Source organism: Lichenostomus cassidix, chromosome 13 (genome assembly GCF_008360975.1).
Source record: "Lichenostomus cassidix isolate B80296 chromosome 13, HeHo_3.0, whole genome shotgun sequence".
In the NCBI taxonomy this organism is placed as follows: Eukaryota; Metazoa; Chordata; class Aves; order Passeriformes; family Meliphagidae; genus Lichenostomus; species Lichenostomus cassidix.
Genome location: NC_139494.1, coordinates 3,925,703 through 3,949,889, shown reverse-complemented (window position 1 = coordinate 3,949,889; position 24,187 = coordinate 3,925,703). Strand labels below are relative to the sequence as shown.

The 24,187-nt window shown below is 39.1% G+C and overlaps 2 protein-coding genes across 4 annotated transcripts in view; one reads left to right on the top strand and one right to left on the bottom strand.

The window, feature by feature from the left end:
* Positions 1–16,354, bottom strand: part of INSYN2B (inhibitory synaptic factor family member 2B) — a 32,225-nt gene extending 15,871 nt beyond the window's left edge. For 2 of the 3 annotated variants that reach the window (XM_085073401.1, XM_085073402.1), the window contains exon 1: positions 16,072–16,353. The gene's annotated coding sequence lies outside the window, so the exon portion shown is untranslated. Of the gene's footprint in view, positions 1–16,071 lie in introns of all 3 variants that reach the window. The other variant, XM_085073403.1, reaches the window with a different exon arrangement.
* Positions 1–24,187, top strand: part of DOCK2 (dedicator of cytokinesis 2) — a 149,967-nt gene that overhangs the window by 79,026 nt on the left and 46,754 nt on the right. The window contains exons 28-29 of the mRNA XM_085073400.1: positions 17,383–17,481; positions 18,606–18,700. Of these exons, the coding sequence (XP_084929526.1) occupies positions 17,383–17,481; positions 18,606–18,700 (194 nt within the window). The remainder of the gene's footprint in view (positions 1–17,382; positions 17,482–18,605; positions 18,701–24,187) is intronic.

The following is a 24,187-nucleotide window of genomic DNA, read 5'->3' as shown; positions in this document are numbered from 1 at the left end:
GGGGCTGTTGAGAACTGTGCTTGTCAGTGCTGCCAACAGCCTGGCCACTGCAGAGCTCTCCTTCTATACAGCTTCACCCCTGCTTTTCAAAACAAAAAACTAGTATCTGAAATGCACTTTTCCTTAGTTAACAAGTCTAAATTATGGCTTTAAGTGCATTTTTTTTAATGTTGCTTTTCTTCCACTTCATTTCCTGTCTCCATCAGAAACTTCAGCAATAGCTGTTGGCCAATCTGCTTAATTTAGTCATAGCTCTTCTTTGCATAAAAGTCATGTTTGGTTTTTTTCCTGAAAATAATGAGAGATGTTGAGGATAAGTTTAGATATGCTTCTGAAATCCCTGGAGACGGCAGTGAAACATACATCACCAGCTAGCACACAGAGCTAGAGATGGATTTGAAACCATTGGAATTGGATGATGCTGAAAATTGCTTCCTTTTCCTGTCCTTTCTTGCAGAGGGAAATGGATGGAAATGTGCTCAAAGTTACAGAGGAACTGCATGCAAGGAGGCCTCTGAAGGGAATATTTTCAGATGAAAATGGGTGACAGATGCAGAGCCTATAAAGTAGAAACAGTCCCCCAGAAGTGCAAATTTGCAGCTCATTGTGATACACAGGAAAAAGCTGGCAGGGAACAGGAAAGATGAAACTGCTGAGAGAGATTTTTAAATGGCCTCTGTGTACAGGGGCCTGTTGTTGATCACAACAAGGAGTCTTATTGCTTTGGGTCCCACAGAATAAAGCACAAAGCTATTTATGAAGGTAAATGTGTTTATTATAAGAGATGGAATAATTTGTGTAACATAGTTTTGTACCTGGAGTTTTCTCCAGTGCACAGCTTGTCTTGTGTAATATTCTTCTATTTCTTACTCTAATTGGGCAGTGCACAGAATATGTTTCTGTTGGTGTGCATAGCCACAGAGGAGTTCTCTGGATGCTCCTGAATGTGCTCAGTTTTCCCCATAGCAGTGGTTTAGTAATGCTGAAGGAACTTTGCTTGAGCATTTGAGAAAAAAGGACTGAAGAAAGCATGAACTTTTGTACAAATCCTGCTAGTGGGTTTTGTAAGCCACCTCCAGGTGGGATCAAGGTGACCAGAAAAGAGGATCTAACACAGATAAGAAATACAGTGTAGGATGAAAGCTTCTGTCCTCAGAAAGGGAACATTTCAGTGATGGAAGAGATTATAGGATTTTTCCCTCCGATTGATTTTACAGCAAAATTTGAAAATTACTTCGGGTCTGTGAGACGGGGTAGAGATGATGCTGTGATATTTACTGCAGCAGAAAATGGACTTAGCTAAGCAAGTTTTAGGGATGAAAACTGAGGGTGGTTTGCCTATAATTTGATTGAGATGATGCAATACCATTCCACATGAAGTGCTGAAGATGCACTAAAAGGTAAAACCATGATGGTCTTATTTCTGAAATAACGTTGGTATGGTACTTGAACTATGGTACTTGAAATTCCTTTAGTCTACTTTAAGAAAAAATAGAAGTTCTTTTCCTTTGAAAACATGATACATTCCATTTGCTCTTTCAGAAAAAAAGGCTTCATGGATTAGAAAACATTTTTATCTCAGTATTTCTTCTGGAGCATGCACTGGAAATTGTTCATGCAAGGTTTAGTGTCAGGAGGTAAGATACAACTCCTTATTCACTTAAGAGGAAAGTATTTCAGTCACATATTTATATACAGACACAAGTTGGATTTTTTTTTCAGTGATAGTTTGCAAAGATGAGTGTACTTAAAACTGAGAAATTTCTCTTGAAGAACTGCTTGAATGCCTACAGGGAGATGGAAGTTATCCAACGTGACAGGCTGGTGAGCTGGAAAGTGTCCAAATAGCTGGTTCATAGCACAAAATTTCAGTCCTCTTCTTGTATAAATCTTATCAGTTGAAAAAATACTGCTAAGTACTTGATGTTTTTATCAAAGTATGCACACATTTTACACTTCAGATTATTGTGGGTTTATATTCAGGCTTATTCAAATGTTAGCAGAGCTATATGTAGATCTGTAGGTAACCTGTGCATAGGCAGGTTTGCATCTTGTGCTGCTTGACAGGCCTCAGCATTTGGTTGGAGACAGATTAGTTAATGAAAATGACCTTTTGAACTTTCTCTTTGGTTGTCAATTATAATGGCTATGGCTGTTAAAACAGCAAAACTTAATATTTTTTCCCAAGTAGCAAACTGAAAAGCTGCATTTTCATGGTTCCTATGTGACAGGTTGCCACTGCCCAGCACCTTCCTTCTGTTGAGACACTGATATAGGAAAAACCATTTAGAACTAGTGTAAGTTGCTTGCTAGAGACTGTGACTTCAACACTTGAGTTGTTTTCATCATTACAGTATTTATTTAATTCTAAAAAACAAGCTCTGAGTGTACTTGCTGCAGCCCCTCAGCTTTCAGTTGGTTTCTGGGATTTTTTTTTCCAATTAATTTATCACTTCAGATCGAGAATGACATGGCAAAGCTGAGTCCAAAAGTATTTAGCAGTCTGCAGTGCTGCAGCTGTGTGCAATGCCTTGTAAGCACTGTGTGTTCAGTTATGATTCTTCAGGATCTCCAGAACTTTTTTTGCCACTTCAGTATGTGGGAGTGTTCAGTAAATGTAAGGAGTCAACTGTTACTCTCACTTCTATCACAAACCTGGGTAATTGGGAAGCAGGGAGGGAGGAAACCATGCCAAGCTCTTGCTGAAGTACATTGTCCCATGACTTCTGTTTCCTGTGGAAGTACTGTGCGGAAAGGTTTTGCCAGATCTCACTGCGGTAACAGGGCTGGAATTTAAAATTGCATCTTGAGGGGTTTTTACCTGTATTCCTCCAGGCCACAGAATGACATCAGGAATGCAAGTAACTGAATATTTTGTCCTCCAGAGACATATTTTGTGTACTCAGCTGAATATACCTGCCCCTTCCCAGATGCCAGTTTTGAAAACCATTTTTGGTGTGTGGGAATTGAATTATGGCTGCTCAGACTGGGTTACCAGCAGTTGGCTGACAGGAACTGCAGGAGAGACTGGAATTGTGTTTATTGGCTTTGGCAGGGTGTCTGCAGGGACTGACACTTCCCACAAGCTCCCAACTTCTGCTCCAAAAAGCTACAGGTGGAGGAGGAATGCAGGTTGGGAGACAATGAGTGGGGGACTCCTGAAAAAAATCTCTGATCAGTTGTGGCCACGGCTGCTTTCCAGAGTCACAGGAAGCTTTTCTCAGGCTCTATCACTGCAGTGGTGGCTGCTCAGTCAGTCTGATACCTTGGCATGCTTCCTCTTTCAGTGTTTTCAAAATGGAGCTGTGATACAATTGGAAATAAGGCTGGTAGTTCAGGTTCTTGGGTGAGTTCTGTTTCATTCTATCCTCACCCTGTCAGGAGGCAGAATGATGCAGTCTGGAGGGGGACTGGTGAGGAGTAGAGCAAGAGAGAAATCTCTGTTATTTTGAGTCTCTGCTATAAGTAATTTTATACGAAATTACACTAGCCTGCTGAGGTTGGAGAGTTCAGTGACATGTATTTTGGGGGGTTAAAATTAAATAGATGAAAATTAGATGATAAGAAATCCTTGCACAGGTTTGTTCTCTTCCTCTCACTTTGCAGTTGCAAGTTTTATTTTTGTTTCATATTGTCAATAGAGAAGGCATTAAGGAAATTCAAAATCCAGATTTATAAGACTTACAAATATTTGGTAAGAGCCCAACTCTTAGTATCACGACTTTCTATTTAACAACTCAGCAGTTTCATGTTGCAAATAAATAATGGGAAGGGACAACACAGGTATATTTTACTTGTGTCTGGTCTGTTGTGCAATACTTCTCTTTAAATCCATGAGAAAGGCAGCAGGTTTATTCTCTTTTATGAGCACAGTAAAGGCAGTTTTTAAAGTTGTGTTCTAAGTCTGGTTCACCAACTTATCCATAATTCTCTGTGACTTTATTCTGTCATTTTATACACCACTTCTGCCCTGTGTATTTTAACACTCTGCAGTTTAATGTTGTTTGTGAGGTGCACAGATTATTATTATGCAGGGCAGGTGCCTTTAAAAATGACTTGTAGCATCATTACTGGCTGCCTACTACCTTTTCTAAAGGTAAAGAGAACTTGCTTTTGAAATGCCTTGCTTTTTGTGAGGAGAAGATTTGAAAGAATCCTACTTCAGTTAATTATTTATAGCCTGAAAATTAATGTAGCCTTACAACTGCTCTCCAAGCTTTGCACCTCTCCCAGTGTTTAGGAGCACCAGGAAAATGAAAGTTTCTCTGTAGCTCATGCTTTGACAGAGACACCCATTCTGAGTTACAGCATTATTACCATGTGTAGCACTATTTTGTATTATTAAAATATTTATGGCTAGATACTGTTTTCTCTTCAAAGCAATATAATAAAAAATCAGTCAAAACTTGTCCACTGGGGTAAGACAAACAACTGGCTAATTTGTTCTTCACAGTTTGTTCAAATAATATTCTTTTATTTTTACTTTTTTTTTTGGTGGTTACTGCTGGCTTGGGACAGATTAGGAAACCTAAAATTGTACTGAGGAATGTAGGAATATGGAGTCTTCAAAAAAAAGCCAAGCAACTTTTTCTCATGGTATTTAAAAGAAAATGTGTGTTTCTTCTTAATCCAAAGCTTGTTTAGTTTCTCACGAAGTTGGAAACAGTCTGAGTTACAGAGGGATTGGACACTTGGCTGGAACTCAAATGCCCTTGATATCTGAAGGGCTTAGGGTGAAATGTTCAAAAACCCTTAAAACTAGAAGGGTGAATTTACAGTTTTTCTCTCAAACTTGTAACTGTTTTTCTATATTCAGCTCTTAATCTTGATAATATTTGCTATTTCTTAATATTTAAGAAATATTAATATAAATAATTTCTTAAAGATATAAATTCTCCATGTAAAGAAATTGAGGCTCTGCAGTTTGAGGCTCTTGTTGGAGATGCCACAACTCCTGAGTCAAGCGCTGAGATCAGGTAGCTGAGGGTCTTTGGCACAGTGCATGACTGCCTAGGGAAACAGAGGGTGAAGTAAATTCTGTGCAACTCTGGTGTCTTAGGAGGATGAAACTGTGCATGTAGTGAGATATTCAATATGGTAATTGAAAGGAATGCAATACCATGGCAGAAAAAGTGAGATGATGATACTTCACTGTGTGTTGAGATGGCGAGAGAGAGTGATCTCATAACATAGAAAAGGATCATACAAGATATATTTATCTCCTGCTGGGCACATTTAAGAGTCAGATGGATCTTGTGTCTAGTCTGTCCTGGAACATGTCCAAAGAGCAGAGGTGCAATCATGGTTTAAAAACATAAATCACAAAAGTGTAGATAAACATTTCAATCTCCTCTTGGGAAAGCTGATGCTAAACCTTGTTGAGTTTCTAAGGTGGCACCACAGAGGGAGGGAGGTGACCCTTTGACGACCTGAGGGTCACTAAAGGGTAGATGAACATCTCTGCACACTCCAAGGGCTCTGAAACTTGCTGGAGAAATTAACACCTTCTCTGGGCAACATAAGCTCCTGTCCTAGTGATGTCAAGGAAAAACAGAAGCCTGTTTGTTTCCTTGCTTTTTCCCATTTCAGGTGTTTCATAATATCTGTACCTTATAACTGATTTTACATCTTGTACAAATTCAAATTTTAATTTTAGCTTACAAAGTTATATTTAGAAATTCAGAGAAGTTAATAATTGATGATATGTCTAATAAACCTAGAGTGTCCTGAGCTATGTGGCACCTCCTTGTCACTCAGTGTTGGGGTTTTTGTTATTCAGTCTTCACTGAGGTTGGCAGTCTGAAGAAGTCCAGAAGTTATATTTGGGAACTGCAGTAAGCCTAATTGAACAGCTGCATGAAAATAAGTATCTTCAAGAAATTTTTGTATGTTGGAATTATTTTTCCGCAAGTGAGGGCAATTAATTTCAAAGAGGACAGGAGATGGAAGACAAGCAGCATTCTGTACAAATGAATAGAAACTCCAGTGTCTCATATGTTTCAAAATATGTGAAGTCCTTAGAAAGTAATGTGTAAGTTAATTGCATAAGCAGATGCATATTGCCTTAAAATCATTTTCCTTTTACTTTCTGATCCTCTGCTAAGCATAAGAATGCAGAATGGCCTGAGTGATTGAGTATTTCACATGATTGTATCATCTCTAGTTGAAGAAAAAAGGAGCAATCTCTGAAGTAGTTACATAATATGGAATATGGCCTGCCCTGTCTCAGGAACAAAGATGACCTTCCTTCTTTTTTGTTGCCCTGGGATGATCTCCTGAGGCCTGTTAGTGAAATATCAGCAATTTTATAGAAGTTACTTCCTTCCTTCATTATTCCATATAAGCACTGAGTTGCCTTAATGGCCCTGCAATGAGGTTATTTTCAGAAAATTGTACTGTTTTTTATTTTAAAGAATAATTTCATTGTAAAAGGTCTCCTTGGGAATAGCTTCAGGTTTAATTTGGGTAAGTAGCAGTGTGGTTCAAGCAAAATACTGAAATGTGTTCCTGTATTATTAAGAAGGCAGGTAAAACATGAAGCATGCAGGCGTGGTTGTGTCTCATTTCAGACACCACTGGACATACAGATTTTCCAGTGTTTTCCAGAAAAAGTTAAACAAGAAAGCAAATGAGTACCTTACCACAAAGCTGATTGAGGCAGGCAACCTAGAATCTGTTAGAGACTTGGGTTAGTGTTATCATACAGTGTGTTAGCTGCATAAAATTGTATGTTTCAGGGTTTAATTGGTTGTTTGGTTTGTTTGTCTTGTAAAAATTAAAAAAAAAAAAACCAGCTACACATTTAAAAAAAATTACAGAACTCACAGAAATGTTGCCATGTGTAATCTGTCAAGATTGCTTTGTTATTCCCCTAAGTCCAGAAAAAGAATTATGAGGCAGGAATGTCTAACTGGCAGCCTGAGGGCATGTGTATCCTTGTGTAACAGGAATCGACCTAGTTCAGTGGGAACATCCATTCCTTTAAAAAAAAAAAGTTTCATATGTTGATAGAGATGTTTGTAGTCCTGGTGTCACTTGTTTGGTGAAGAGCTTCCAGAAAATCACAGCATTCTCAGGGCTGTTTCTGTTGCCATAATTAAGATTTCTGTTAGCAGACTAACAAGGCTTAATCTCATACCCTTTGCATGTCCCCAGGAGATCCCACAGGTTTGACCTGTGGCTGTTTCCCCCTGTGACCTGTCTGGAAACACTGATGTGCCCAAAGCTGTAGGGGAACACTTCAGCTGCAGGACTTGGAGGCAGCAGCAGGGAAATGCACTTGAACAAGGACTGTGTTTGAGTTTTTCCAGCAGCTCCCAGAGGCCAACCCAAAGCCCTCTGCCAGCCCACTGTCCCCATCCTGCACATTCATGTGCTCCAGTGCCTTTGCCACCAAAGAACCTGTTCCCCACACGCTGCTGGGAAATCCTGGATCATGTTCTTCAATTCAGCAGAGTGCAAATTCTTTTGTTCTCTTCTCCCAGATCCCTGTGACTCCATTACTGGTTTCCTGTTTTCATGCTTGAATGCTCTGTTCTTCCAGAGCATCTGTGCCTTGAGCTGTACAACCTGCTAGGGCCGACCTAATGTCCTGGAACTCTCTAATTGCAGCACAGGCAGTTAGACTTTTATGATAATCTGGAAGGGGTAAGAGAGCTCCACTGCTGTTCCTGTATTTCAAATTTCCTCCTTCTCTACTGCCTTATTCATTCAGCATCAACATAGGAACAAAATTATTTCTCCTCTTATTTAGTTGTAACGTTAAAAAAAATAGTTGTAATTATTTAAGTATTTTAAAGTTTGTTGTATTTAACAATCTTGGAGATCAAGACCTTGTACCAAGAAGAGATCAAATAAAAAACACTTTTACCATATGCGACTACAGTGCCATTTGAAAAAAGACAAATGGCATAGGTCTAGTAGTAAATGCTTTATTTTCATATTTTCTAAACATAAGATAATATATCAGAATGGCATCTTTCTTTTAAGGGAAATATTTAAGAAAAAATACTCTACGTTACTGGATTCCTGACACTGAGCTCTGCAGTCTAGAAAATCCTGTTATAAGATATAAAGTATTAGCAGTTTCCTTTAAAATGAAAACTGAGCAGAACAAGTTACTATTTTTTTTTCTTCTTAATAAACATGCCTTGAAAACTGATAATAATCTAAATGGAAAATTTGATTCCAGTCCCTCTAGCTTCCCAGACTCTTGCCTTAATATTATAATGTTGCAGCCATAGCTGGGAGAGTCTTTGAGGAAGAACCACACAACAGATCACAAGATTTAGATCACACAGGTTTAGGAAGCTGTAATGTAACATTCACTTCAATGGGTTTATGGTAACTTATACAGGAAAATAATTTATTTATAAAACATACCATAATGATGTCATCAAGATATCTCTTCAAATATCTTGGAAGTTCTTTTGAATTTGTGATGGTACAGCATCTACCAAATGCTTATTCTGTCCTTCAGTTCTGTAGAACTAAAAAGACAAAACATTACCTGTTTCACAGCAGGTCCTTAGAGTCATTTCAGTGGAGGGGGATAACAAAGGTGACTCCACCGACCATGATCTAATAAGTTTTTATGAACAGATTCAGTAGGATAGTCCTGAAACTGCTATTAAACCCAATGGCACTAATATAGAAAATATAGTGGAGGTGTAGGTTGTAATAGTTCTAATCATAACCTTTTTTCTGTGTGTGTTGCTAGATATGTACTGATGCTCCCACACACTCTGTGCTGCAGTGACTAATCATAAAAATAAAAGACTATAAGACTGTTCAGGAGATGCAAACTCTAAATATCAGAGGCATAACAAACTATATTTCTCAGGCATTCTCATTGTTTTTATATGGGTGTGATTCTGCTTTTGCTTGTTTCCTGCTAGGATTGCAATTCCCTAACATGGATCTACACTCATTATTTCTGTTTGACCCCTTCAGGAGAAGGTGTTGGCACCCTGGCTTCTTAGCAAGACTATCTACTTGAATGAAATCCTAGTTTAGTGATGAGGAAAAATAAATCTCTGCAAATAGCCTTGAATATTTTGGCAGTAAAACAACACAAAGAAGTGACTTTTTGGCACATAGTTGTCATCCTCAGGAGGAGTTCAGGTGGTCAGATGATGTGGCACCACAAAATATTTTGTTAATTGTGTTTGTGAAATTGCTGAACACTGAAGCCCAGTTTATATTTGGGAAGACCTTTTGTAACACAGCACTGTTACATCAAAACACACCCATTTTTCTGAGGAAGGGTTATGTTTATGTTTTTTTGGGGAGAGAAAGTCTTAATTTCAGAATAAGGATATAATTTGTTGTCAGAGGGATTTAATGGCAGGGGAGCAGAGGTGCCACCTTTTACCATCCTGGTTTGTTTTAAAAGCAGACAGGAACAGTTCAGTTTGGTCCCATTGTGGTTTTAGGATTCAGAGGCTCCTGACTGAGCAGCCAAGGGACAGACACACCCCTGGTGGAGCCTGACCAGGGCAGGTTGGAATTCCATGGGCGTTTCTGTTCATTGGCAAAACTGCTGTGCCAGCTTCAGAGCAGCCCTAGAGCTCCAGTTCAGCAGCTCCCCAAGCAGATACACTATTAGAACTGTTGAGCACAAACAAACTAAGCTGGTTCCCCAAACACTGCAGTCAAGAGCAGTAATTTCTTTACAAATAAAATCCAAGCATTTGTTAAATGTATGAAGAAAAATGAGGTCCTGTAGAAATTCTCAGCAGTTTTCTTTACTAACTTGAGCTGTGAACCCCAGGAGATGTTCCTTTCTCTCCCGTGTCACCCCGAGAGTGTTCTGTATACATGTATGGTAACATACAAACCCTAATTATTTAATTAGGTGGTTGTTCATCTCCTGGATTAACAACTTTACCTTTTACAGGCTTTTGACTGCTTTTTCTTTTTCTCATTTAAAAAAATGGAAGAAAAACCAAGAGCTAAAATAATCCCTGATTTAATTATTCAAAGAAATTTCAACTCTCATCTTCATTCTACTTTTACTGTAAGTATATAATAAATCCAGCTCTCGGGCTGGTGCTAAGTTATTAAAGGAGTATTCCTTATTCTGCCAGAGCCCAGGGATAATGTGTTAGAATCTCCCTAAAAAAAGACAGAGTGCACATGCATATGTACAAATAATTGATGCAGACAATGCTATTTGGGAAATTCCTATCTATATATTATTATAGTATCAAGATTCTTTATTTCCGTTACATTGTAATTGAAATTAAATCAGGTGGGACATCTTATAAGTGACATTCCTTAAAGAGACCCACACCTGAGGAGGATGACTGTCTGCAAGTTGTGGAATACCCACTAGAAGGACATTCTGTGATTTTTGGAGCTTTGTCCTTTCATCTTTTACATGTATTTCCACAGGTTTTTTTTTTTTCACTGAGAATTCCCTATGCTTTCCATTAAACAACTTACCTAAGATTCAATATGAAAAGCTCTCTGTTTTAGAAAGATTTTGGGTTTTGCTATAAACTTTTGGTTTTAGCCAATTACTCTGCTAACCAGACTCCAAGATTTTTTTTCAGGCTTAAAAGTGGAGCCCACTGCTATATAACAATTAGAAACTTGATAAAAGCCCCTACTGGATATCATTTAAATATGAAAAATATTTCAGATACAAATTAAAACTGTTCTAACAGTTGCTAGTTGCTACTAATCAACCCTAAACAAACACAGGGGGTAGACTGGTTAGTGTAATGGATGTGAGTTGTTGGAAAGTTATTTTTATTAGGCCCTATTTTCTTTATAAGATCAATTTAAAAGTAAGAGAAAAGTTTCTGGAGTGACATGACTTTCAGCAGTTTAAGGCACAACTGTTGTGATAAAGCTTTTTTTTAGCCATTCAATACAAGTATATTGTATTAGTCTCATATCTGATCAAGTCATTGAAATTTGATTTAATTTTTCTGCCTTCGGTAAGTACAGCTGAAAAAGAACAAAATCAAATAGAGTGGCTTAGTTCTGGGAATACAGGAGGTGGCTCTGTTTAGTTTTAAGGAAGTGAATCATCATCCAAGACATTCGTCTTCACACAGTGTAAATTTAAAATACACGGCTTAGCATTACAAGATGTTACTGCACTTTGAAGAGCTTGGATTGCTCAGTTCTGCTCTTTTTGACCTCAGAGTTGCTGTCCCTCGCAGCTGCTGTTCTGCTCTGCACTGCCCTGTTGCAATCCTGGCTGGGTTAGTTCCTGCTGATAAGAATTGCACCTCTGGGCAGAGGCTCCTTATCCCAGGCACTGAATCACTTCCTGCAAGTTCCCAAGTTGCTCTCCAGTCCTTTTAAATGGAAGAGATAGGCCAATCTTTGTTACAGTAAATAAACTGTGGGTGGTATTGTTAATCTTATTCTTTGCCTGTATTTGGTGTGTAATTCCATGGTTTCTATGGAATGCAGACTGCATCATCTCCAGCGCAGGAATGAGTGCACTGGGACACCTGGCAGGAGCAGCCACGCTCTGCCTACTCCACTGCCCAGCTGGTTTAGTGGCATCAGGGCAGTGCAATAGCACTTGGAATGAGAAATGAGGGAAATGGGCAGCCTGACAGCCCTGGGACACTGGGGGTTCTCAGTGGACATCTTATGGAGCAGGGCAGGAAGTTCCTTCTGGCCTGTGGGACCAGGCTGGAAAGCAGCTCCAGTGATTGTGGGGAGGCAATGAGTGGAGGGAAGAAGCTGCACAGATCCCTGAAGGGCAAGGATGGAAGATTTCATCTGATAGAGTAGAGCTAAGATCAGGAGTGTGACAGCAGTGGTTAAGTGAGGAGGCAAAGCAGCTCTTTTTTTTTTTTTTTTTTTTTTTGGTAACTGTGCTCTAGACAAGTTAGTTCAGTTTCCCAGTAATGGCTGCTCGTTCCAAATCCCAGTACCACAGAAGAATCACAGGATATTCTGAGCTGGAGGAGACTCACAAGAATCATTGTGTTCAACTCTTTAGTGAATGGTGCAGATATTAAATACCTGTATTAAACCACAGCCTGGGCATTATTAGCACCATGCTCTGACCAGCTGAGATCATCTTGGTGCTTTCTGACCTCACTGATTAAAGTTATCTGTAATTTATCTGTAAACACATCTTAAAGATGAACACAAAGTTAATATTACAGGAAAAGTTATAAATTACACTACTGTTTGAACACAGACTTAAGCAAAGTTAAATCAATTACAGTGAAGTGTTCATATCAACCAGAGACAGTAGCAGAAATTCTGGAGTGGATTTTAATGGCACAAAACCAGCTAAACAACAAAACCCAGCAGCAGCAAAAGCATTGCAGGGAATGAAAAATCTTTTTTGGAATATTTCTGGGAAATCAGTACAATGTTAAAAATACACCCCCCTAAAAAAATAGATGGCAAAGGAAATATTCTGTACAAATCATAGCAACTTTATGGCCTACCATGAATCATTATTCTATTGCTTTAATCTATATATGGAAGAGTCTTAAATGAAACAATACTGAAGTTGTTTTGTTTGTCTAACTTGTAACCTATCTTAAAATCACACAGAGCTGCTGCTGTTACTCTCTCATTGTGTGACAAAATTCTTCTCTATTATTCTACCTGGTAGTCTGATGCTCTTATAGTTGCACATCCTTTTAGGCAAATCTTATGAATGTAAAGAAAATGGTAGAACAAGCTGAAACAGCCTGGCATGTTTTCAGTCAGAAATGCAAGGCTGTCAGCGAGAGGTGGAAGCAGGATGCTGTTCAGTCAGCTATAAAACACAAGGAGACAGAACCAATGAACTATATGAATGTATAAATGGAAAATTAAAAACTCAGACCTACTAAGAGTAGATGAATGTTACTGTAAATGAATTATTAGTACGATGTGCTCATTGGCAAGCTCCAAGTCTGTATGGATTGGGAGCCATTTCCCATTTCACACGTGATGAATACTCGAGGTTGTTGCATAGCAGCCTCTCCTAATGTTTATGTATTTGTGCCTTTACAGCTAGAAAAAGTACATTTTAGGGCTGCACATGCATTGGCAGGGACATCTATTTCTGGAGAGAAACAGAACTACTGCATTAGCAATTCACTTGAAATTCTGCTTATTTTTCCTTTCAGACTGGTATTGTTTAGTATTTGCATAATATGATCAAGATGTTTGTTTCAACCTCTACATATGCCACAGTTCTCAGGGTCTAATGAGGTTTTCTGAGGAGCTGTGGCTTCAAGCTATTGTGGTTCTTCGTGGCATCACTGAGCATCTTCCATACTTGTAATCATGTTGCTCTTTAGCTCAAGACACTGAACAGCTGTGATGACTCAATGATTCTGTGAAGACATTCTTTTTGGAGACCTTCTCAATAGGCTTCTGGTACAACATAAATATTGATGATTTTTAACACCTGATTAAAATAGTTGATTGGTTAGTTTAATTGCACTCAAGACAACATATTTATCATTTTTCCTACAGAAAGATTTTTGTACTTGTTTCTGAACACAAAAAGCCCAACCAAAACAGAAGAGAACAGTTCGGCCTATAGAAACTCTTGGTCTTTATGTATGTCATTTTTATAATTACTGTTTCTAGCATGTGATGAATTTTGAAACTTCTGGCTTATTCTAAGAGGGAGTTCAGAACTGAATCTAACCTATGGTTGCTGCAAACACCACAAAAGTGTTGGATTGTTTTAATAGGTTTCTTTGCGCAATACAGAAAAATGTGTGTTAAATCAAACCTAGAGCACCAGCAGTGAGTGTGGGGTGACAGGTTGTGAGGGTGGTGCAGACCCTCTGAGCTCACACTGAGTGTGAGTGTAAGGGAAATGAGAATGTCCATGTGCTTATTATTTATACTCAGACTCTCTTTTGGTGAAGTGCCCTCTTAATGAGGGTAAATGCTACTTAAGTGCCTACATTAAATAAATATCCTCCAGAGTCCCTCCAGAAGTGCATCTGCATGAAGATTGCCTGCCCTGCAGCCACTGAAATACTTCTACTAGATTAGATCAAAATGTAGCTTTATTCCATGTTATTTCTGTTGTTTTTCCAGTGCATTTGCCTCATCCTTTGCTGCTGCTCTATTTGAAGTTACTACGGCAACCTGTCACCATCTGCTATTATAAAGTGTGCTGGGGTTTAGTTGCTAGGTTGTTGAAGTTTGTCATCTTACTCATATGATGCTGATGTTCCTCAGCTGTTTCTTTTCCTGTACATGTTGCATCCACACCTTATCTGCACTTTTCCAGCAGTGCAAGAGATTCCACATCTTCCTGCTTGACCTTAGGCAGTCCTGTTTGTTTTACAGGCTAAGCCTGTGATTCCTTTTGGTGTACTTTGTATACATTCAGCCAAAACAGCATTTTTTTAACCTTATCCACTATTTAGCAGTGTTTTTACTAAAGACAGCATTTCAGTTCATTTAAATATGATATCGATTACGAGCGGGGTTCAAGTGCACAGAGTTTGAATGTTTCTTGAGACATTTTCTCCTCTGTCTTATTTTCCTTTGACTACCTATTTAGTCATGTCCCTGCTCCTGACAGAAATGCAGTGTTCATACTATCAATTTTCTTATTTCTTTACATCTTTTTTAAAAACCTGTCAGAAATTTGGATAATTAAAAAAAGATAATTCAGTTCTGTTTCTCTTCTGGGTTCTTTTGTGTTCATAAGGAAATCAATGTATTGAAGTTGGGAAATATTTTATTAGAACTCTTTATAGTCATGCAGAGTTGTTTCTAGGGTTTTTTCTGTTCATATTGTCTCAGCAGTCAAGTGTTTACCTTGATGCATTTATTTTTTTACATTTGACCTAGTTCTAATCAATGCTTTCCACTGTAATTCACAGGCGAAATCCTAAACAAGCCTAAGCACAGCTAAAACGACTCACTAGGATTCTACCTGAACTTCACCTTGTCTGCCACAACCTCTTTTATACTCTTCAATCCCTCTGTATAACGTTTGACTTAATGAAATAAGTTTTAAATAGACTGTTGTGTGATTCTGAATTCCTCCTGCCCATCCCATGAACACACAGTCTGTGTCCAGGCATCACAGCTGCTTCTTGTGCAGAACTTACTGTATCCACAAGCAGTGTGTGCTCTTTGCCCATTCCAGTAAGAGGCACTTAAACCCCAGAGGAGAATTTCAGTGACTACAGAGAGATATTTGCAGGTTTGATCACAGCTCTGTAGAGCCCTGTATTTATCCTTAAGTTCTGCCAGTGAGAAGGGCAGTGCTGGGGGTGCAGGGTTACTTTAGAGACATGAGGCTGCATCAGAGAAATGAATATTTATTCATTTGGGGATTAGGAGGGAGGGACAAGCTTTAAACCTATAAAGATGCTAGCAGATTATTTCTGATAGTTGAGATTGCTGGCAAGAAAATTATTAAAGATCAAACAGTATTTGTACTTTCCTGCTTAACAGTTACATGGAAAGGATGGAGGAAGTTTTTGTAGCAAACCATCTTTATTGTCACCTTTTTTATTATCATTCAGTCCAACTGATGTGAATTGGACAGGTTTGGTGTGAGGTCCTGGCCAGCAGGATGTGATCTTTGCTTATGGCTCTTTTCAAAGCATATCAGCTGTTAATATTAAAATCACCATACACAGTCACTGAGGCATTTGTGCTGTACCATAATCACAGACATAGCTAGACACATTTTTTGAAGTTGGTTTTAACAAAAGAAATAACCTTCTTAAAGTCTTTATACCCTTAAGCATCATAATACATCTATTCAATGCTTGTGAAGAAATGCTGCTTATTTCTAGCACTGATTATTTAACTTGAGTCTAGAAAGGCATTCAGTGGTGAATGCTTAACTACTAAAAATACAAGCTGCTTTTCGTGTCAATTCTCTAACTTCTGTCGGTTATCTTTTTTTCAAAATCAAGACATGAGAAGAAAACCCCCACACAATTTCAGTCGAGAATCCTTTGCAATTCATGTTTCCTTTCAGCTATGCATTTAACACCACAGCAAAGATTTGTCTGCTCCAGAACTGTAAAAGTGAAGTACTACTGCAGGAAATCCAGCATTTCTTTTTAGAAGAGCATCAGTACCCGAGAACACACGATTTCTTACCTGAAAGCTTTTGGTTTACCTGCAGAAAATGAGTCTTCTTAGCCTTAAAAAGTAGGCAAGGCTCTCACTAGCACTAAGGTTACTCCCAAAGAAGATACGATAAGTCCTTTAGGTTGTAATTTCACTGTTTGTATGCAAGAAGTGTGCCGGGTCTGCTCACGTAGGAATAAATAAATAAAGCCCCGGCAGCACGAACTGAACAGCAGCTCGTGGAGGGAAGAACAAGACCTCTAGTGGTCACAGGCAGCAGCTGAGGCAGGGACGATTCCCTGCTCTGGAATGGGGACAAAATGGTTGGGTGCGACAGAGCAGCCCAGGCTCGGGAATGTGACAGAGGGACAATGAGCCCGAGCGGAAGGGAGAATCCCAGCAGCACCACCTGCACGTCCTGGGCAAAGGGGCTCGCCAGTCCCTGAGCCAGGACAGGGAAAAGATTCAAGGGAATCTAGAAAATTATTTTGCTCATCAATTTTGTTGTTAAAATAAAATCAAAGCATTGAAAACAGGCTCACTTTTAAAACAAGGATTAGAACTTCAGCAAATTAAAAGGAATTAATAAGGAGGAATCTTTGTAGTCTGAAGGGAAAACTGCAAATCATTAAACTCACTATTATTGCTTGGGAAATAAGCGTGACTTTCAGTAAGTCACAGTGAAAACTCAGGACTGGAAATCACATATCTTTCAGCATTTTGACTTTAGGAATTGAGAAAGATAAAATTACTTCCTTTTGAGGAAGTTTGAAAGTTTTGAGATATGAAGGTCATAGTGTTCTATAGAAGTTTGTGGGTTCTGTAATAGCTGCTTAAACACCTGCAGAATGTAAAAAATAGCATTTCTTGCACTCTTTCTTCCTGTGAAGAATAGAACTCTTACAAATAGAATAGAATTTGTAATAGAATTCTTACAAATTTCTAATCATATTCTAATACGATTCTAACATATTCTCTTCCTATGAATTCCTAGTGGAAGAATCCTAGGGAACATCACATGCCTTTTAGGAATCTTAAGGTGATATTGAGTTGTACTTTATGTATGAAGTTTTCCTGTCACAATGTGTGTTTCCGGATGGTGTCTCATTGATGATGCAGCTTTCTCACAAGAGCCTGTCCCTTGCCAAGGCAGCCTTTGAATAATCCTTTTGGCGTTCTTAGTATGTTTCTTTCATCTGGGCTTGCAAAAGCTTGAATATTATTTATTTTTACATACATAAAGGGATTGATTAGGCATTTTGGGTACTTCAGCTCTGGAAAGAGTACAGTCCAATATCTTAAGTAATCCACATGTGTTGATTCTGTCTGGTTTGCTTTCAGAGTCATTTTGTGGCATGCATGACAGCGATCCTAAACCAGATGAACGACCAGCATTATTCAGTGTACATTGAAACTTTTCAGACAAGTTCAGAACTAGTGGTGAGTACTAAGTGATTGTGGAGTTGATAGTTTTAAGTATTTGAGTTCCTGTGAAAAATCAGTAGTGGTTTTTTTTTTTTGGAGTTTCTTGTCTGATTCTTCCTGGAATAAATTCTGTTCCTGTACATTTTTTGCCTCTGTGTTATTGCATTGCCTGCAGTGTCTAGTGGTGACACTGGACAACTCTGTAATCAGAAATTTGGAAAAGCACAAATGTCTCTGTTGGTTGTTACACCAAGGTGGTGATGTAATGATCCAGAATAAGTGATGGGACCTTTGTGCTGTAGTCTTTTGAGGAAGGGGAAAAAAAAAATAGTAAACCCTCAACAAAACAATGGCAAAACTTATCCCCAACTAGCTGAACATTCCCTCCCCACTTCACACATGGTGATCCATTTCCAACTTCATTTTAACTGAGTCTACTCCTGGTGCAGGTAACATTGTAAGCTAAGTGTAGTAAATGCCCTGTTCTTGTAGTGCATCATTTTATGCCAGTGGTTTCTGGCATAATTTCATGGTAGTTCAGGTACATGGTAGCTTGTGCCAGAAGGTTTCCATAGTCCCGTGTCTGTGCTTTTACACTCCTGCTATAGCTCTCAGGTAAGTCAGGATAGTTGCAAAAGTTTTTATTGCACCATCCCAGTTAGTCCACTGAGACAATTTTAAACTGGTCAAGAACTGACCACTTACCTTTGTTTCTTAAAGTCAGAGTGGTGCCATAACTAAAACTGTAAACGTGGACTAAATGGACTAAAATTAAAATTCTGTATTTTTCAAATCTGTTCATTCTTTATGCATAATGAAACTGTTTTCCTAACTCACAAAAAAAGATCAACTTTACTCCAAAATATTACAACTTTTTCCTTCCATTCATTTATGCCTTATATTTTCCTAAGAGCTCTGCATATTGACTTAAATGTAATGGTTTTTAGCTTCCATTTGGAATCTGAGCCTGCTGTTCTACAGGACTTTGGCTCCAGTCTTGGCTTTACTGTTGTCACCAGAAATCTTCTCTTGACTTCACTGGGAGCAAATGGAGCCCTCCATCTTAGCTCATGAATCACAGCAGAACCACTTCCAAGGGTGTTACACAGCCCCAGACTGACTGCCTTTTGTTGTTCCAGGACTTCTTGATGGAAACGTTCATAATGTTCAAAGATCTCATTGGGAAGAACGTGTACCCTTCGGACTGGATGGCCATGAGCATGGTGCAGAACAGGTGAGGAGGGGCTGCAGGCTCAGTGCTTGTGTTCTGGGTGCTTGTGGAGAGTGGTTTCATACCTTACAAAAAGGTTTTCAGTGCAGTGTGGGGTGCAGTGTGGGATTATTCTGTCATTCCAGTTTAAATGGAATTATGTTAAATGAAAAGGTTGTTTGGATTTGGTGGGGTTTCTTTTGTGTTCTATGGTTTAAAAGGAAAGATTGTGTTTTAGTGGGTAGTGATGGTTCTAGTCAGGTGCCTAACCTCAATTTGTCACTCCTGGACACTAATGAAAATGCAGAGAGATCCCTGATGCCTCTTCTGAGGTGGGCAGGTACAGATGTTCTGGTGGATGTGTAAATTCAGGTAATATTTTGCACATTACAGTAGTTTCATCCCTTTTGTTTTTCTGTCTGAGCCAGTCTTTGGCCTATAAGGTAAAACCTAACTCCTTGCACTTCCTTAGGCTGCTGTTGCTGTGATTGCAAATTAGTGTTAATGTAGCAGGGATTACTCCATAAAATATCAGTTTAGTATTAAACTACATACAATCATCTGGCCCATGTAAGCACATCAAACCTTTAATATGTAAAACTGTTTCTCTTATCTAGAAAATGCTGTTAACATCTGCATTATCCACAAGTACAGGATGATTTTATTCTATGACAGTAGGAAGTGTCTGTCCTTGTTCAAAGAATGTCTTTGGGCCTTGGAGCTTCACCTGGTGATGTCTGTATTTCCTCAGGTCCTCACAGTAAAAATGCCTTTTGGGGACTCTACGTGTGTTCACATGCCCCTAATGACTCTGAACTGTGTGGACAAGTTGTTCCAGGCAGGTTTTGTTGCTCTAAGCTTTATCCTGTGTAAAGAAATAAGTCAGCATTAAAAAAAATATTGTTTAGAAGCTACTTAATAGCTCTTCTGTAAACACATTGCTTACCTAAAATGACTTGGCACTGTTTACACTCCCTGATTATGTTGCTGTTCTCTGGAATGCATAAGGAAATGAGTTATTGATCGTATTTTATGTCTTAATTTTATGTTTATATCAACAACTGGGAGGGAGGATTTTTATCAGTATTTATAGAAATTTGGGGCTGGTTTTTTTTTTGGTTGGGTTTTGGGGGTTTCTTTCAGGGAATGGGTGTTCTACGAAATAAATTGAAGACTAATTTAATTTCCTAGATTTGTCTTGTTAACATTCTTTACCACAAACCAGAGAAGCAGCAGAGAAGAAGTCACAGGGGATGAGGCTTAGGTCTCTTATAATAACACTGAGAGAAGAAAAGAAAATTAGAACAAAACCCCAACAAACCAAACACAAAAAATATCAGCACAGTGCAGGTTTTGCATTCTTAATTCCCCTGTTGTGAACAGGAGGCTCCATGCAGGCTTTTTACATCCTGGAGGAGGTGTTTCACCTCGAGTCTCCCCTTCCTGCGTTTGCAAAGAGCTCGGTTAGGGCTGTGGGGCACATCTGTGCTGTGTGGTGTAAGCTGCCCGGTGGCAGGATGTAGCTGGTGGCACTTGTGCCCTTGGGGTGTTCAGCAAAGCTGGCAGTCTCCCCTGCACCATCATGTGTGTTTTGTAGCTGGCAAGGAAAGTGGGAATTGGAGGAGTTTTGCTGTAGGAGGGACTGCAGCACAGAGATGTGAAATGAGTACAGAGAGGAGAGGGAAGGGAAGAGCATCAGCAGTACTGCAGGGCTGGTCCTGTGTGCTGAGCTGGCCACACCAATTCCTGCTATATGGCAGTAAAGACAGGCAGTGCCTGAATGATACCAGGGGATTTCAGCTCAAAGTTTGATGTCTGGCACAGATAGGGGCAAACAATGCCCAATGAGAGAATAACTTCTTACAGGGTCCAAGGGAAGGGAGAATGGGCACATTCATGTCCAGGAGAATTTGCGGTAGATGAGTTGAAAAAATGGGAGTAGAAGTTTGATTGACTAAACTTACTTGACAAGTGTTGCCTCTATCAGGATGGAATAATTTAACTCAAATTATTTTAAATCATTTTTATGAACGACGGGCTCGTTGCTTCCCAAGCATGTTCTGACTCCCAAAGCACATTTGAAGGAGGCAGAGGCTGTGTCTGCTTATCCCACCAGACAGGCAATATTCAATGAGCAACAGAGGATGGAAAGAAGGAATGAAATAACTTTTCTTTTTTCTGTTTCTCTCACCTTCCATTAACAGCAAAATGGAAAAAACCACTTTTTTATGGCATGCTAGGTAGGGCAGAACACTTTGGAAAACAGTAACATCATCATTGAGGTTGTGAAGATGTAATATCTGAGTTATTTTTGTGATCCTCCATGGTGGATTTAATTAACTTTTGTTCTAATTAAAGTTGCTTACTGCATTCTTCTTATTAGTTGCTACTGCTTGTATGTGCACTTTATTCCACTCATGACACTTAGATATTGGCTATTAACTTATTAAAAGCAGTAATTCCTAAGTACATGGCATTTGTGGGGAAATGCTTTGCTGGTTTAGGTAATACCATATAGTCTGTTTATCTTTCAGCTGTTCGTAATTTTAATTTAGAGGGATATAATTTCTCCCAGGAAATTCATGTACCTTATTGTCAACATGAAGTGCATGGGGAGTCAGATTCGCTGAGTAAAAGGAACAGTTAGCAGGGTTAGCAACTACAGGGAAAGTATTCACATCCTTTCTCTTGTCCCCTGGGCTTTGAAATGGTAATTACTCACATGGAGTCTGAAAGTATTTGATCTTATCATAATTAGTACCTGGCATCAGATGGGTTGGTGTCCAGTCTGAAGTGGCTTACTGAGCACTTTGATTGTATGCATGTCCATTTGGGTTGTTTTTTGAACCTCGCCCACATTATATTGAGGTATTTAAAAATAAGTGGAAACTGTTTCACCAGCACATTTCAAGGTCAGATCCTATTCGCTGAAAATCTCCTGCAAGATACACTGTGGGTATTTTCTAACACCAGTAGTTTGGCTTTTTCTAAAATATGTTTTCATTACCTGTGTATCTGAGTGTTTTCAGACATCTGTCAGAGTCAAGTCTTCCCCAGCGCTTTTTAAGTCTAACTTGAAAGGTTTAGCGCTGCAGGTATTTGGCAAAAGAGCTGGAATTGTTGTCAATTTTCTTTCATTAAACATACTAAAAATAGCTGCTTACTTGCAGATGAACTGCATTGTAACACCCTCAAGACATGGTTCTCGTGGAGTTCACATTTGGAGTAGTGTTGTTAATTCAGCCAAATCTCACTGTGGCCTCAAATCAGTGTCACCTGCACCCCCAGGCACCTCAGCAGCTCTCAGGACTGTGGGTTCTTTGCTCTCCTGGCCCAGGCCAGGCAGCCAAGGCAGGCAGAATAAATCCCTCTTTGGCACTTCTGTTAAGAGAAGGACAGTAAGGATTCCAGGTCTGGGTTTTGTTGGGGGATTTTCTGGGTTTTTTTTCTTTTTATAGATCATCTGAGAATGGCTCTGTGACTTCTGAAAAACATGATTTCCACATATGTATGCATGTTCCTGAACACAACCTTGGAAAAAGTGTTCAAGGCCAGGTTGGACAGGACTTGGAGCAACTTGGTGTGTTGGAAGGTGTCCCTGCCCATGGCATGGGTGTGGAATGAAATGAGCTTTAATGTCCCTTCCAACCCAAACCATTCTGTGATTCCGTGAACTCAAGTTGAAAGGGAGAAAACCTCAAATTAATTAAAATATTTTAGCTGTCTCTCAGCTTAAAATATTCAGCTATTTCTTTCATTTATCTGTTGGTGGAAATAAAAGCTTGTCATATTTAATAAACAAACAAACAAAAAACCCAAACCAACCCCCAAATAAGTAGTTTAGCTTAGTTTACCCTGAAAGATGATTCATTTATGTAACTAAGGTTGGATGACGGTGTTATGGTTTATTTTGTGCAAATAAGGCAGAATTTAGAAGGCTGATCTGCTGCATACAAGTAACTCTTTTCTTTGATCTCATTTTCCTCTGCAACTTTTGACTGATTTAAACATCTTCTATAGAAATGCAGTTGTTTTTATAAGGGCTTGAATTTTCAGGGGAGCAGAATACATTTATACACAAGCTCATGGCATATTGCAGAACTTTGTAATTTTAATGTATGAAAAAATATTTTAAGCAACAAGTATAAATGTCTAATGAAAATGTTCTTTTATGCACACTTGCAGAAAAGGGTAGGCAATGTATTGTAACAAGTGCAAACAAATTTTACTGTTTAGTCATTGATTTAATTGTGTGTAGTGATAGAATGTGTCCTTGGACAGTTTGTCTTTGCTATGAGACTAAAAATGTCCTTGCTGAAATGCAGCTTCCCTGTTAATATAAAGTCCCTTTCAGAGGGAATTTATTGCTTTATTGTTTTCCATGCTGGGGTATTTGGTACATGGTGCCCCAGTGTTCTCTAATTTGTATCTCCTTTCCATTACATCCAGGTTCTTCTGTTTTCTCTTTCTCAGTGTCTACAAAAGTCAGTATTTGTAATCAGGAAAATGCCACGCAGTTGTTCCTGGGTAAAGAGCAGAGGCAGTTGTTTCCCTGTGGGCTGTATGTACCTTTACTCCCAAGGAGAGTTCCAGTTGCAGCAGTTCCAGCTGTGGCTGCTCTGTTCTTGCTCTGCTGGGAGCCCCAAGCCTGGCACAGAGAGTCTCTTCCATCTGCAGGTGCCTGACTCTGCCTGTGCCAATGTCACCCTGCTTCTCCATCACTCACACCTTCCCAGCACCAAATACAAGATGCTTATTCTGCACTAACTCTGCATGCTGCTGGTTGTTTTGCATGTTGTGGAATTATCTGCTTACCAAGAATCTAAACATTTCATTATGTGTGGCTGCTGCAGATAATCTGCTCAGCAAGAGAGGCAGTTGCCCATCGTGGTCATGGTACAGAGTGGATGCCTGGTAGGTTTTAACTGCAGTCATTTATTCAGTCTTTTATCTAAAATGCAGAGAGAAAACATGCTGGGAGATATCCCATTCCCACTCCCACTGCAGTGTCTCATCTTTCCTCTATCAGCTGCTGGCACACTCACACTCCTAGACTAAGAGCTCTCTGAACTAAAAGAAAAGTCCTCAGTGGAGAGAACAACTCAACACCAAAAAACATCTTGGTAATTGGATATTCTCAGAAAGTCAGTGAAATAAACTTGCTTTCCTAGATACAGCTTTGACTTGCAGAGAGAAGCCCCTAAGGATCTTTGCAATGTGGCCTGTTATAAAATACTTCTGTATGTTTGCAAGTATTTTAATTTTAATAAAACATCTGGGGATTAAGACAACGAGGAGTATTTTCCCCTCTGTAGAATATATGTGCAAATGAGTAAAAAACATTGAAGAGATTACCCACACAAACTGTTCTATGTCACAATCAGAAAAGACTGAAAATTCAATATTCATAATTTCCATCAGTGCAATTGAGCAATCTTTCTGTGTTCCCCTTTCTGAGTAACTTTGACCAGCACTTCATGTGATATAAGATTTTCAGAAAATAAAATATAT